Source organism: Gymnoscopelus microlampas, assembly GCF_963454915.1.
Source record: "Gymnoscopelus microlampas genome assembly, chromosome: 23".
Classification (NCBI taxonomy): Eukaryota; Metazoa; Chordata; class Actinopteri; order Myctophiformes; family Myctophidae; genus Gymnoscopelus; species Gymnoscopelus microlampas.
In genome coordinates this window covers 29319983-29336411 of record NC_139960.1, presented here as the reverse complement: position 1 = coordinate 29336411, position 16429 = coordinate 29319983, and the positions used below count along the sequence as shown (strand labels likewise).

Below are 16429 nucleotides of genomic sequence, written 5' to 3'. Positions count from 1 at the left end.
CACTCGGTGCCGCGCTACGAGCTTGTATATCTGCTATTTTTGAATAGCCCAAAGTGTAAAATAATGCTTTTTTAGTTCAAATCTAAAAATGACACAGTTCCAGGTCTTAATGGGTTAACGATTTTTCATGTGGGCCCTGCTCCAGAAGAGGCTGAGAAACCACTGGCTTGCACAACACAAGTTCAACGAGAGTTACAGCAACTCTCCTTTCTCTCTCCCCCCCCTCTCTCTCTCTCTCTGTGTATGATTGAGCAAACACATCAATCGCGCTGGCGTTTATTGTCTATAAAATATTTACCACTGGAGGGCCTGTGTGTGTGTGTGTGTGTGTGTGTGTGTGTGTGTGTGTGTGTGTGCGCGCACGGATTGCTGATTTCCATCTCGCTCCACACATCCTCCCGCGGCGGAGCGCTAAGCGACAAGCGCTGCTCCGTTATAAACGGGAGCGACGGTGCCAAACCCATTGACGGAAACATTCCGGACGACCGGCGGCAGCCGATGGCGATCAGTCCTTATTGATCTAGGTTGTTGGCTGGATAAATGTTTAAAGATTTTTAGACATTTGAAAACTTGTGAAATGGGACATTCTGCATATACTTTCTACCTTTGGTACTTTAAGTACATTTTGATACCAATACTTTTGTACTTTTGCTCAAGTGCATTTTGAATTCCGGACTTTTACTTGTAACAGAGTACTTCTACATTGCGGCACTATTACCTAAGTAAAAAAAAAAAGCGAGTACTTTTTCCACCACTGCGTCTCTCTCCCACCCAACTACCTCGGCCTCGTTGTCGGTTGTCGTTCTCGGGAGGAAGCGGCGTGGTGTGTGTACTCCGTCCAAAGAACCGTACTCAAAACGCTCAAGCAGCGCTCGCTGATCAAATCTCGACACAGAGCTCTGCGGAGTCATTAAAACCGGCACAGCTCGTTACTCACCGTCCAATTTTCACCACTGAAATTCGCCACCGCCGCCATCTGCCGGCGCCGGCCGCCCCCCCGGGGACGAGAAGGAGTTGGGAGGGGGGCGGGCTTCTTTCATTTAATTAGCGAGGTGGCTGAGCGCCCCGGAGCACCTGAGAGCACGGCAGAGAAAAGCAGGGCCGAGACAGATTGGCACTCCACCGGAATTTCCGGCCCGTCGCTGCCATCCGGTGGAGAGAGGGCGACACTGCAGTGACACTGCTGGTGACTCGGTGAGGCGTTGCAGACAGAGATGGTCTGCAGCAGTAGTTTTAGGGGTCCTTTAGGGGGTCCCGGGGGGTCCCCAGCAAAATGTGTTAATGTGGCATCGGTTTGACTACTTTAACCCTAATTTATTATGTTGAAAATAGCAGAGCTTGCGACATGTTGTGAGCTTGTAGATCTGCTATTTTCAAAGCATCTTGAAAAATCTTGGATCATTTTGAAAATACTAAATCACATGTATTCTCCCATGGGGGTCCCTGGCAGAACACCTTGTCAGATGGGGGTCCGACCGTGTCAAAATGCATATTAATTTTGGGGGTCCTCGACAAGCAAAATGTTTGAGAACCACTGGTCTGCCGAGGTCGAGATCGGTTTACCTCGCGTGCTGTTATTGTGTTAGCAGGTGTTTAAGATGTGGTTCGGACTGTATGCTAATACCCCCATAACTCTGACAGTGTACAAATGGAACCAAATAGACCCTTATGCTTCCATAAGGGTCCATTTGGTTCCATTTGTACACTGTCAGAGTTACAGATTTAGGTCTAAGGTTGCATGCCATTAGCAAGATGATTGATAAGATATATTTATTTTCATTTTTATTCTTAAAGATGTTCCATGTGGCCCCCAGCCAAATGAGGTGTAGATTAATGTAATTATATTAACCCATTAAGACCTGGAACTGTGTCATTTTTTGATTTGAGCTAAAAAGCATTATTTTACACTTTGGGCTATTCAAAAATAGCAGATATACAAGCTCATAGCGCGGCACCGAGTGCCGCGCTACGAGCTTGTAGATCTGCTATTTTTTTTAAATCGTGAAAATGTGTGCAAATCTTTGAATATATATATTTTTAAAGCGAACATTTTTAACTCAAATCGTTGCTTCTGGGGGGTCCCTGGAACAACATATTTTGATGGGGGTCCGCGGCCAAATACATATCATTTTGGGGGTCCTTGACAGGAAAAAGATTGAACACCACTGATATAGAAACATACGTTTTTCAGAAAACTGTTGAGATTTAGGAGACATGTAGAATCGGCTTCAGGTCTCAATGGGTTAATGTAATTATATTTGTGTGTGCGTGTTCCCTCAGTGTTGGGAGAACGGCATCATCCTGTGCAGGGAACTGGCAGACCAGTACGAATCCTACTACGACTACAGAAACCTGAGCAAGATGAGGGTGAGCGAGTACACATCAACACACAGCATCCATGTTTTCAATCCTCAGCAGCACGTCAGTGCTTTTAAACAAGGCTTTATAGCTAGGCAGATACCGGGAATAATCGTTCACTTCCGGATAAAAGCGCCAAAATTGGTACACATACTCATTGGGTAGTACTGTTTTGATAAAACCCGTTAGCCACCTGAAAATTCAAGATGGCGGCCATTTTTCAAGATGGCCGCCATTGAATATACAGTAATATTACATTTCCCAACAAAATCCCATAGATACAAGCGCCAAAATTGGCAAACATACTCCTTGGGTATTGCTCTTTTGATAAAAACCAAAGATTTTAAGATGGTGGCCATTTTTCAAGATGGCCACCATTGAATATACAGTAATTTGCAGCCATTTCACAATACAATGTCATAGATATGCACCAAAATTGGCACACACACTCTTTGGGTATTGCTCTTTTGATGAAACCTGTTACCCATGTAAAAATTCAAGATGGCAGCCATTTTTCAAGATGGCCACCATTGCACAGTAGGCTATATACAGTCAAATCACATTTAGAAGTAAAATAGCTTAGAAGCAAGCACCAAAATTGGCTCATATACCATTCTTTTAATAACATATTAGCAGCCACCTAAAAATTCAAGATGGTGGCCCTTTTTCAAGATGGCTTTTTGCAATAAAATCACATAGATTAGCGCTGAGAGACTAGCGGATCTTGCAAGTGTAGATTACAAGTAGTAATAGTGCCCTGGGATCACCCTTCGTCTAGTCTCTACCCTTCGACCTGTTTGGCTTGGGTAACCCTGCCAGGAGTACAAGACTCCTGCCGACATAGTTCTAGGGGTCATGGAGACATGCAAACTGCCCCACCACGATAAGGTGATGATCCCGTTGAGGCAGTTTTTTTTTTTGTCTTTTCTTTATTTATTATTTTTTTTTTATTATTATTTTTTTTTTTATAGACAGTAGGCCTATACTTATTCGCTTGACCAAATTGTCTGTTTGTACGCTTATTGTCTTGCTGCCTGGATGAGGAAGACACTTCTAAACCTCGCATCTGCAGCTGCACTGTGCCGTGCAGGTCAGACCAAATCTGTAGCATTTGCATCGACCGCAGCACTCCGACTTGCATCCACACTTGGCCAGCTGCTTGCAACTCTCTGCAATGGGTGGGAGCTCTGTCGAAAATATCTGCCACAGATCTCCATTCTTCTTCCAGCCCCAGTTGGCAGGATCCTCTGTTTCTGGTTGACTTATTGTTGACTGACTCCAGATACAGCCCGCCTGGTAGGCAGCACGCTTTACATGCTCCTTCAGCGCTGATCGGGTTGGAGGAATAGCTTCATATGGTCTCTGCTTCCGAGCAAACATGTCCAACCTTGCATCATCAACACCTTCAGCTGCGCTTGATCTGTCATACATCATGAGCGAACTCTCTCTCCTCCGTCCTGATACTCCTGGACCTGTCTGCAGCGTTTGACACAATGAACCATCAGATCCTCCTCTCCACCCTTAAGGGGATGGGTGTCTCAGGCTCTGCACTCTCCCTGTTTGCATCCTACCTGACGGGTCGCTCCTACCAGGTGATGCTGAGAGGGTCTGTATCAGAACCACACAGACTCACTACTGGGGTTCCCCAAGGCTCGGTTCTGGGTCCTCTTCTTTTCTCTCTCTACACTACATCTCTTGGTGCTGTCATCCACTCCCATGGCTTTTCCTACCACTGCTATGCCGATGACACCCAGCTGATCCTCTCATTCCCCCCCTCTGACACACAAGTGGAGGCACGCATTGCTGCTTGTCTGGCTGACATCTCGGAGTGGATGTCGACGCACCACCTGAAGCTCAACCTGGACAAGACCGAGCTGATGTTCCTCCCGGGGAAGGGCTGTCCGCACCGAGACATGGCCATCACCATTGATAATGCTGTGATGACGTCAACTCGGACTGCGAAGAATCTGGGTGTGACCCTGGACGATCATCTGTCGTTCTCGGCAAACATCGCATCAGTGACACGGTCCTGCAGATTCCTCCTCTACAACATCAGGAGGATTCGCCCCTTCCTCACGGAGAAGGCAGCCCAGGTGCTCATCCAGGCTCTTGTCATCTCCCGCCTGGACTACTGCAACTCCCTCCTGGCTGGTGCTCCGGCATCTGCCATCAGACCTCTGGAGCTTGTTCAGAAAGCTGCAGCTCGTCTGGTGTTCAACCGCCCCAAGTTCTCCCACACAACTATCCTTCTCCGATCTCTACACTGGCTCCCCGTAGCAGCTCGGATCCAGTTTAAAACCCTGGTGCTAGCCTATAGGGCAGTGAAAGGAACAGCTCCTTCTTACTTCCGGGCTATGGTCGATGCCTACACCCCTGCCCGACCACTTCGGTCTGCCACCTCGGGGCGACTGATTGCCTCGTCACTCAAGGGTCCTTCTGGTCGATTGACACGGTCACGACTTTTTTCTGTTCTGGCCCCACAGTGGTGGAATGAACTTCCCACTGATGTCAGGACAGCAGAGTCACTGCCCATCTTTCACCGCAGGCTGAAAACACTACCCTTCCTCTTTGTCTTGTACAAGAAAATGCTACACATAATAGACTTATAACATAGCATGATCCCCTAATTTAGCAGAAGATTAGGATTCCGGGGCTGATATATGGTACAAGGAAGCTAGTGAGTCAGTCCATGGGTCCAGATTCAGATTCTACATAGTGAAAAATGTATGATTTGACACCAAGATTACTCAAATAGGACATTTTTTGGTGATTTTATTCAGAAATGCATTATTAGTGTATATTCAATGGCGGCCACCTTGCAAAATGGCCGCCATCTTGAATTTTTAGGTGGCTGCTAAAATGTTATTAAAAGAATGGTATATGAGCCAATTTTGGTGCTTGCTTCTATATTTTACTTCTAAATGTGATTTGACTGTATATAGCCTACTGTACAATGGTGGCCATCTTGAAAAATGGCTGCCATCTTGAATTTTTACATGGGTAACAGGTTTCATCAAAAGAGCAATACCAAAAGAGTGTGTGTGCCAATTTTGGTGCATATCTATGACATTTTATTGTGAAATTACTGTGAATTACTGTATATTCAATGGTGGCCATCTTGAAAAATGGCCACCATCTTAAAATCTTTGGTTTTTATCAAAAGAGCAATACCCAAGGAGTATGTTTGCCAATTTTGGCGCTTGTATCTATGTGATTTTGTTGGGAAATGTAATATTACTCTATATTCAATGGCAGCCATCTTGAAAAATGGCCGCCATCTTGAATTTTCAGGTGGCTAACGGGTTTTATCAAAACAGTACTACCCAAGGAGTATGTGTACCAATTTTGGCGCTTTTATCCGGAAGTGAACGATTCGCTTGTCTTTCGCCTGTTATCTGCCTAGCTATTATTACAGAAAACTACCCAGCCTCCCTACAGGGATCAATACAGTTATTCAGTTGTTTTAAAATATTATCATCGTTAGTCTTTTCAGTTGTTGCACCCATTTGAAAACCATTGCACTCCTGTAGAATACAGATTTCAGAAGATTAATCAATGCTAGTTGTTGGCAGTGGTGTAAAGTAACTAAGCACATTTACTCAAGTACTGTACTTAAGTACGTTTTTGAGGTATTTGTACTTTACTGGAGTATTTCCAATTTCCAATACTTTTACTTAACTACTCCACTACATCTCAGAGGCAAATATTGTACTTTTCCTCCACTACAATTATTTGAAAACTTTAGTTACTAGTTACTTTTCAGATATAAATTATGATGTAATGAAACATACATTACCCACTTTAACCATATTTTATACCTAAGCTATTTTCAAATATTTAGTACTTTTACTTTTGGTACTTTAAGTACATTTTGATGCCAATACTTTTGTACTTTTACTCAAGTAAATTTTGAATTCTGGACTTGTAACAGAGTATTTTTCTTTCTTTGCCACTAGATGATGGAGGCCTCCCTGTACGATAAAATCATGGACCAGCAGAGGCTCGAGCCCGAGTTCTTCAGAGTGGGTTTCTATGGCAAGAAGTTCCCCTTCTTCCTGAGGGTAAGAACGATTCCTCTACATCAGTGGTTTTCAACCAGTGGTCCGGGGGACCACCAGTGGTCCTTGAGGGGGTTCCAGGGGGTCCCCAACTAAATCAGCTAACATAGCCTCAGAATCATTTTAACCACTTAGCCTTGGCTATTCAAAAATAGCAGATCTACAAGCTCATAGCGCGGCACCGAGTGCCGCGCTATGAGCTTGTAGATCTGCTATTTTTGAAAGATCTTGAAAATGTGTGCAAATCTTTGAATATATGAATTTTTCAAAGAGAACATTAGCTCAAATCTTTGCTTCTGGGGGTCCCTGGCACAAAACGTTTTCAGATGGTGGTCCGCGGCCAAATGTATATCAATTTAGGGGTCCCTGGCATGAAAAAGGTTGAAAACCACTGTTCTACGTCACTGTTTCTGAACCAGTGGACCGAGGTCCAACCAATGCACCTCGATGTCTCTGTCTTTGGTACTAAATCACCCTGTGCAATACACAGTACAATCCTCGGTGTTCATCGAACCCATTCAATCCGGGGAACGCATCTGTGTCATTGAGCGGTGTAGCCGCTCCTATAAGTGGGTTTGGGCCCCATCCGTGGCGAAAGTATTTCTTTCCGTCGTGAAAATGTGTCTTTCGCTGTACCGTGATTGGCTGATTGGTGTTCAGACCCTTTGCTCAGTACTGTGATTGGCTAGCGAGACGCATGATGACATTCAGGAAAGGTCATAGCACAGAAACAGCACTTGTAAAAGTAATTAATGATCTTAGGGTGTCCGCTGACAACAAAAATATATCTGTTCTCCTACTCCTTGACTTAACCGCTGCTTTTGACACGATTGATCACAAAATTCTACTACAACGCATGGAGTACTGGATTGGTTTGTCAGGCACAGCCTTGTCTTGGTTTTACTCTTACCTAACAGGCAGAAGCTATTTTGTCAGCCTAGCTAATTTTGACTCAGACAAACATGACATCTGTTCTGGTATTCCACAGGGCTCAATTCTGGGTCCCTTATTGTTCTCCCTGTATATACTACCACTGGGAGAACTCATCGCCGATCACGGAGTGAACTTCCATTTCTATGCTGATGATACCCAGCTGTATCTTTCGGTAGCTCCAGACGACCCCTGCGCTCTAGACCCATTGTTGACCTGTCTGTCCAGTATAAAATGCTGGATGAGTGAGAACTTTCTTAAGCTAAATGAGGATAAAACAGAAATTCTCATAATTGGCTCCAGTGAGCAGAGAGAATTAATAATAAGTAGACTTGGTAACCTGGCTGTAGAAAGTAACACCACAGTAAAGAACCTGGGGGTTATTATCGACTCTGAATTGAATTTTAATGCACACATTAATCATGTCACCAAGATTGCTTTCTTTCATCTTAGAAATATTGCGCGAATTAGAGACTATCTGTCGTTAGACGACGCAAAAACGCTGATCCACGCTTTTGTTTTCTCTCGGCTTGATTACTGCAATGCACTCTACTCTGGCCTGCCTAAGAAAACAACTGACAGATTACAACTTGTTCAAAATGCGGCAGCCAGAATTTTAACTAAAACTAGAATGAGAGAACATATCACTCCAGTACTAGCTTCACTACACTGGCTCCCGGTTGTTTTTAGGATTGATTTTAAAATTCTTTTAATAGTTTATAAAGCTCTAAATGGTCTGGCACCTTCCTACCTCTATGACTGCCTAGAGAGACATGATCCAAACCGGACCCTCAGGTCTTCAAGTGCTGACCTACTCGAGGTGCCTAAAATGACATATAAAAAATACGGTGAAGCAGCATTCTGCTTTTACGGACCAACAGTGTGGAATAAACTCCCATTACACCTAAAACAGGCAGCCTCTGTCGATAGCTTTAAAGCACAGCTCAAGACCTATTTCTTCACTCTTGCTTTTAGCTGACTCTTTGGTTGATTTTTAAGTCCTCACTGTATTGCCTATTTTAATGTTTTATGCTTTTGCTTTTATTACTCTCCGCCAGGAGAGTATTGTTATCACTGCGTTTTCACTTTCTAAACATGACACACCGATTGGTCAAGCCTCACGTGACACGTGAAATACTGTGATCTGATTGGCTAGTGACGCCACCGGGCCTATATATACATGGCATCACTCTGACAGTGTCTCCGCCACTGTCAGAGTGAGGTAAGACGGGAACCATGAAATGGCTGCATGGCTGATACATAATTGGCAGATAGGACAGATAGGACATTTATATAGACAGGAGGGATATGACATAGGACACTTATACAGACAGGAGGGATAGGACACTCACACAGACAGAACGGAAGAGGACACTTACCCAGACAGGTTGGATAGGACACTTACATATACAAGAGGGATAGCGACCTATAAATACATGTGTCACTGTGATAAGCCAGATTCCAATACCGAAAATCCGGCCACTAGCTCACTCCCAGACCTTCGAACCGGAAGTAGTCAAGTAGTCGCGGTCCAATTGTTCCTATCTGTCTTATTGGACAGATAGGACAGATAAGACACTTATATAGACAGGAGGGATATGACACTTACATAGACAGGACGGATAGGACAGGAGGGATAGGACACTTACACAGAATGAACGGAAGAGGACACTTACCCAGACAGGATGGATAGGACACTTACATATACAAGAGGGATAGCGACCTTCGCGACCTTCGAACCAACACAAGTCTTCTGGCGGAGAGTTGTGCTCCGAGGAGCACTTTTTCTAGTTTTATTTTATTTTTTGTTTGCTTTATTGTTAAATTGGTTGTAACTGTAACTGTATTCTTGCTCTGTAAAGCACTTTGCGCTGCATTTCATGTCATGAAAGGTGCTATACAAATAAAGTTTATTATTATTATTATTATATTAATAACTCATAAATACCACCACTCACTTCACTCACTCACCTTTGAAGTGAGCTTCCATCACTGTCTGTGATGACCACTGTTGTTTTTAAATAGCACCGCTCACTTCACACTGGGTGTGCTTTCTTTTAGATGTCTTTGGCTATTCAAAACAAGACCAGGACACCTGGTTCTGCCAGACCCAGAATAAGTACTTATTGTCTCCGCCAGGAGACATTGTTTTCACTTTCCACATGTCAAGCTAACATTGGTCAAGCCTCACGTGACACGTGACAATACGGTGAAATAGTGTGATCTGATTGGCTAGTGACGTATAGCGGCCTATAAATACATGTGTCACTTTGAAAGAGTCTTAGCCTCTTTCAAAGTGAGGTAAGACAGGAATAATCACGAAATGGCTGAGAAATGGCGGATACTGTAACAATTGGATAGGACACTGACACAGACAGGACAGATAGGACACTTACATAGGACACTTACATAGGACACTTATATAGACAGGACGGATAGGACACTTACACAGACAGGACGGATAGGACACTTATACAGACAGGACGGATAGGACACTTATACAGACAGGACGGATAGGACACTTATACAGACAGGACGGATAGGACACTTATACAGACAGGACGGATAGGACACTTATACAGACAGGACGGATAGGACACTTATACAGACAGGACGGATAGGACACTTACACAGACAGGACGGATAGGACACTTATACAGATGGATAGGACACTAATTGTGTCATGTTACTATGACACAGTAACATGTTCTATTTTTTGTAAGAATTAGAACATAAGAAGTAGAACATTCCCAACATTCCCAAGTCTGCTGGCGGAGACTTGTGCTCCGAGGAGCACTTTTTCTAGTTAGCTCTGATCTTCCTTTATAAGATCAGAGCACTACGTCACGGCTAAGCCGGACTTCACATGACGTGTCAGCCTGTGTATGCCCATGTATGGACGAAAGGGGGACAGACTTTTATGGCTGGGGCCTAGGGGCAAAGGGGGCATGCCCATGTATGGAGAAAACAGGTACAAAGCCTCATGTAGGCCGACCCCGTGGGTCTGGCAAATACATGCAAATCTTTGAACATTTTAAACTCAAATCTTTTGCTTCTGGGGGATTCTACAAATGTCTTGTAAATCCTAACACACACTTTTTTTGTTGACAAAAACGTATGTTAACGTATATAATATCAGTGGTTCTCAAACTTTTTTCATGTCAAGGACCACCCAAAATGATATGTATTTGTCCACGGACCCCCAGCATCTCAGAATATTTTGTTCCAGGGACCCCCAGAAGCAAAGATTTTAGTTAAAAATCACACCCTGTGTGAAGGTAGCGGCGCCTTTGAATACATTATGTCATCGATATGTGTTTATAATGTGTTTATAGCCATGTGTCATGTGAAGCTTGACCAATCACTTTGTTGACGGGTCTGACCAATCAGAGCGTCGACGACAGATAAAGTTAAATTGAGGATCTAACTTTAAATAACTTACCTAGAAGGAGACTTTAGCCAAATAAAAATATATACAAAAAAAAACATGAGGAAATAAAAAATAAACCTTGACATCATAGTGATGTCATGAATAGTCCCCTTGCCTGACAAATCACAACCTTGACGGGCCTGACCAATCAGAACCTTGACGGGCCTGACCAATCAGAACCTTGACGGGCCTGACCAATCAGAACCTTAACGGACTCTTGGATTCTCGATCGTCTCTATCAAACCATTCTGTCATAACGGATGACTGGGTCCCGAACTCAGACTTTCTATACATTCACCCTTCATCTGTTCTTGTATCTTTCTCTTTCTATTCGTCATATTAACTTTAAATAACTTACCTAGACGGAGACTTTAGCCAAATGAATAATAAGATGAAGTCATTGTCATCGTTTATATAGACATCGAATTCTATATTCATGACATCATAGTGATGTCATGAATAGTGACCAATCACAACTTTGGCGCACCTGACCAATCAGAACGTTGACGCACCTGACCAATCAGAACGTTGGCGCACCTGACCAATCAGAACGTTGACGCAAAAGCCAGGCATAGAGGGCTAATATCCGCTCTATACCTAAAGGTATAGAGCGGCTAGCGCCGCTAAAAAGTGTATATATATATATATATATATATTGAACATTTTCACGATTTCCCGCCCCCAAAATAGCAGATCTACAAGCTCATAGCGCGGCACTCGGTGAGCTTGTATATCTGCTATTTTTTGAATAGCCAAAGAAATCTAAAAATGACACAGATGTGTTTCCGGATTGAATGGGTTGAAACTCCGAGTTAGAAGAACCAAATCCGTTGGTATCTTCACAATGACATCTGGAAGGCCAGCTGTCATCCGGGAGAGAGAGAGTCTTTCAAGGCAAAGTGTCCTTGTTACCAAGATGGTCGGTAACAAAGAACCACAACAACAAGCAGCTTCATGAGGCTGCAGTAGTACTCCTGCAGGAATTAACCCATTGAGACCTGAAGCCGATTCTACGTGTCTCCTGAATCTCAACAGTATTCGGAAAAAACGTATGTTTCTATATCAGTGGTGCTCAATATTTTTCATGTCAAGGACCCCCAAAATTATATGTATTTGGCCGCCGACCCCCATCAAAATATTTTGTTCCAGGGACCCCCCAGAAGCAAATATTTGAGTTAAAAATGTTCGCTTTAAAAATATATATATTTCAAAGATTTGCACACATTTTCACGATTTTTCAAAAATAGCAGATATACAAGCTCGTAGCGCGGCACTCGTGCCGCGCTATGAGCTTGTATATCTGCTATTTTTTTTTCGGTGCCGCGCTATGAGCTTGTGTATCTGCTATTTTTCAATAGCCAAAAGTGTAAAATAATGCTTTTTAGCTCAAATCTAAAAATGACACAGATGCGTTCCAGGTCTTCAAGGGGTAAAAAAATCCAGGTTGTGACAAAAAACGTTTTTTTTTTCCCCATTTCTTCACAACCAGACAAACGAGGAGATCATGTGACTTTGTCTCTCAAGAACATGACTCATAGCTCGTAGCTCATAACTTCAATGGTACCTGCCGGCGTTCCTTTCCATGGCGGCATTCTTGTTGTCGGAGGAATGTTAGGTGTCAGGGGGTGTTCGTTCCCCTTCAAACTGTAACTGTTAGGCTTTGGAATACGAGTGCTTTTGAACATAACCTCAGGATGTGTTGATGTTTCATGGAGCACAGCTTAATGGGCAAGGTGACCATGAATCACCAGTGTGTGTGTGTGTGTGTCACACTCTTGATGAGATTATTCAGCTCCTGCTGCTATTACTTCAGTGACACTAAAGTTTTAATGTGGGGGAAAGCGGCGTGTGGGGCCGCAGTAGCGCCGAGTGGCCACTAGGTGTCAGGCTAACCCCACGTTGTTGCCGTCTCCTCCCTCCCTCCTGTATCCTCTGCAGAACAAGGAGTTTGTGTGCCGCGGCCATGACTACGAGAGGCTGGAGGCCTTCCAGCAGAGGATGCTCAACGAGTTCCCCCACGCCATCGCCATGCAGCACGTCAACCAGCCGGATCAGACCATCTACCAGGCGGAGGCCCAGTGTATCCTTATCACCAGATGTAGCCATATGCACATATTTTAACCCATTGAGACCTGAAGCCGATTCTACATGTCTCCTAAATCTCAACAGTTTTCTGAAAAAACGTATGTTTCTATATCAGTGGTGCTCAATCTTTTTCATGTCAAGGACCCCCAAGATTACATGTATTTGGCCGCGGACCCCCATCGAAATATTTTGTTCCAGGGACCCCCCAGAAGCATCGATTTGAGTTAAAAAGGTTCGCTTTAAAAATATATCTATTCAAAGATTTGCACACATTTTCACGATTTTTCAAAAATAGCAGATCTACAAGCTCGTAGCGCGGCACTCGGTGCCGCGCTATGAGCTTGTAGATCTGCTATTTTTGAATAGCCCAAAGTGTAAAATAATGCTTTTTAGCTCAAATCTAAAAATGACACAGTTCCAGGTCTTAATGGGTTAAGATAGGTCGACAGATAGGCAGGCAGACAGACAGATAGACAGACTGATTGATTGACTGACTGACTAGCCAAAACGACAGACAGACAGACAGACAGCACACGCACACAGCTCATTTCTCTTGACAAGATAAATGAATCACACACACTGCACACGCACTTAATGTAAAATGCATTAAAAGCTGATTAAGTGCATTTGCAATTATAGAGGAAGTAAGCAATTAGGAGCACACACGCACACACACACACGCGCACACACACGCACACACACACACACACACACACACACACACACACACACACACACACACACACACACACACACACACACACACGTAGGCACCTTATGCAATGTAATGAATCAGACAGCATTTAACACAGCCTCCTGTGCCTCTTCTGTCAGTCTCCCCCCCTCCCCCCCCGACACACAACACACACACACACACACACACACACACACACACACACACACACACACACACACACACACACACACACACACACACACACACACACACACAGACACACACACACACACACACACACACACACACACCACACACACACACACACACACACACACACACACACACGCATGGCTACACTTGAACCGTGTTTCTGGCTCCAGGTGGGATAATGAGCTGTACTGTGGATACACATGCTACTTAGGATGTATGGAGATGTGAAAGTGTCTGTTCAATATTCAGCCACGTCTCTAAGACCAGGAGTCATCTCAATAATTCACTCCAATGGAGAGAACAGGACAGCTGCTGCTGCTAGACAGAGAGGGTGGAATATATAGTGAGATGTTGCGAAATGGAAGAGAGCGAGAGAGAGAGAGGTTTAGAAACAGATTGGAGCCTGATTTGTATGTCCGGAAGCCACCGTGTATGACGGTGTCTTCTGCCAAAAAAATGGCAGATCTGCAAGCTCACAATGCCGTGCGTCCGCAACGCGTCGAGAGCTTGGAGATCTGCTGCTCGACCGCCGTCCTATGACAAAACTATAAGTTAGGCATGAGCGAGCAAGGCAGGAGCGGACAGATGGAGACAGAGAAACGGAGGGGACAGACGGGGACGGAGAGAAGGAGGGGACACAGACGGGGACAGAGAGAGAGAGACATTAATAGAGACAGAGTGACGGACTGAGAGAGAGAGAGTGTGCTTAAAAAGTTGCTCTTTACTATTTTGTGCATTGCGTGTACCACTTGTGTTCATTTCAACATACTGTAGATTTTGTGTACTGTATACTGGGTGTGTGCAGCTGTGTGTGCATCCGTCCATCAGTGTGTGCGCTGTACATGCAAACGTGCATTTGCATTTTATATGTCGATATGTTAAAAAATGTATAGTGTGTGTGTGTGTGTGTGTGGGGTGTTTTAGTACGCATCCATGTGAGCTGCGCATATGGCTTTGCGCAGCTGTGTTTGTGTCCCTACAAGCTTGTGTGCGCACGTGCACAATCGTGGGCTGCACGGGTGTGTGAGCGTGCGTGGCATTCTCGCACGCATAACTCAGAACGCTGTTGGAATCGACAGCCATAAGTCTAACTGTGTTAGCATAGCGCTGCGTTATCCTTGAGTATCGTTAATCAATAGCGCCACTCCCAGAGGCCCGCCACTGTACCCCGCCACAGATGCTCATGCATATTAATGGGTTGTGTCAGCTGTCTTCATTCATATTCCAGTGGCGAAGGGCACTATTTCGGCCAGGTTTGCCTATGGTAAAAGCTGAGTGTGTGTGTGTGTGTGTGTGTGTGTGTGTGTGTGTGTGTGTGTGTGTGTGTGTGTGTGTGTGTGTGTGTGTGTGTGTGTGTGTGTGTGTGTGTGTGTGTGTGTGTGTGTGTGTGTGTGTGTGTGTGTGTGTCATTTTACTATCCTTGTGGGGATATTGTTCTGGTTCGCATGTTTTCATGTCATTTTTTTTTTCAAATAGTTTAACAACATATGTAACAAATAATGGCGTGGCCTCTGTCCAATTTTGAATATTGATGGTAAATTACTATGAGTGTGTTTTGTGAATGAAGCCACACAAATCTATACAGGCTGGCTGCTTGTGTGCATACATTTCAACCACGACCCCTGCTCCTAACCACTTATACCCTATGTAACGCCCCGGGATTTGAACCCAGGGGACCCCACTAGAGACAAACAGCTTATCCACTAGCCTAAAGGAGACTCTTCTTTGGTTGGGGGGGGAGATATAGGCCTTTAGGGACGGCCATAGCTGAGTGGTTAGTGAGCCCGCCTAGGGAGCCAGAGGCCCTGGTTGCCCCAGGTTCGATTCCAGGCCAGGCCAGCATATGTGTCGATGAAATGAAATTTGTCCCTGAGCAAGACTCTTAACCCCTAATTGCTCACAGGTTCTCATTGGAAACAAGACCGCAAGGACTTTCATGAATGACCTGTTAACCCATTAATACCTGGAACGTATCTGTGTCACTTTAGATGTCTTTGGCTATTCAAAAATAGCAGATATACAAGCTCATAGCGCCGCGCTATGAGCTTGTAGATCTGCTATTTTTGAAAAATCTTGAAAACATTTTTTTTCGATTTTTTTCCAGAAACTGTTATGATTTAGATTTTTTTAAAGAATCGCCTCAGGTCTTAATGGGTTAAAAGGAATTATCCTTTGGTCTTCAGGCAGAGGCTCTGAGCTACTGATGCTACTCATAGTCGACCGGAGTCCCCCAGGGGTGTATTTACTACAGTAATGGTGCGTTCACACGGGCAGATAAAAAGATACACGCTATCATTCATTTCCAATGGAAGCCAGTGACATGAAGATACAAAGATACATCCGACGTTTGTAGCTCTATCGACAAAGACACACAAAGCTACAAATTCAAGTTGAGCTGGGTTCAACTTCCAGGTACAAAGATACAAAACTACAACTGTAGCTCCAATGTCCGCACGTTTGATGACGTCAGCAACCGCGTTGAGCAACATGGATACAAAGCGACACAGCGACAAAGATGCTGTGTATTTTAGTATCTTTGTATCTGGCCCGTGTGAACGCACCACAAGCCCCCTCCCCTTGTCCCTGTACGCCAAATATCTTTGCAGAAAATAGCCGATCTCAAAGCTCACAACACGTTGCGGTTGCGACGTGTTGTGAGCTTTTAGAGCGGCTATTTTC

The 16429-nt window shown here is 44.3% G+C and overlaps 1 protein-coding gene across 3 annotated transcripts in view; it reads left to right on the top strand.

Moving 5' to 3' along the window:
- The window catches only part of dock4b (dedicator of cytokinesis 4b), a 315514-nt gene that overhangs the window by 229328 nt on the left and 69757 nt on the right, over positions 1–16429 (top strand). For all 3 annotated transcript variants that reach the window (XM_084049385.1, XM_084049386.1, XM_084049384.1), the window contains 3 exons: positions 2281–2367; positions 6315–6419; positions 12715–12856. In XM_084049385.1, coding sequence (XP_083905511.1) covers positions 2281–2367; positions 6315–6419; positions 12715–12856 — 334 coding nt within the window. The remainder of the gene's footprint in view (positions 1–2280; positions 2368–6314; positions 6420–12714; positions 12857–16429) is intronic.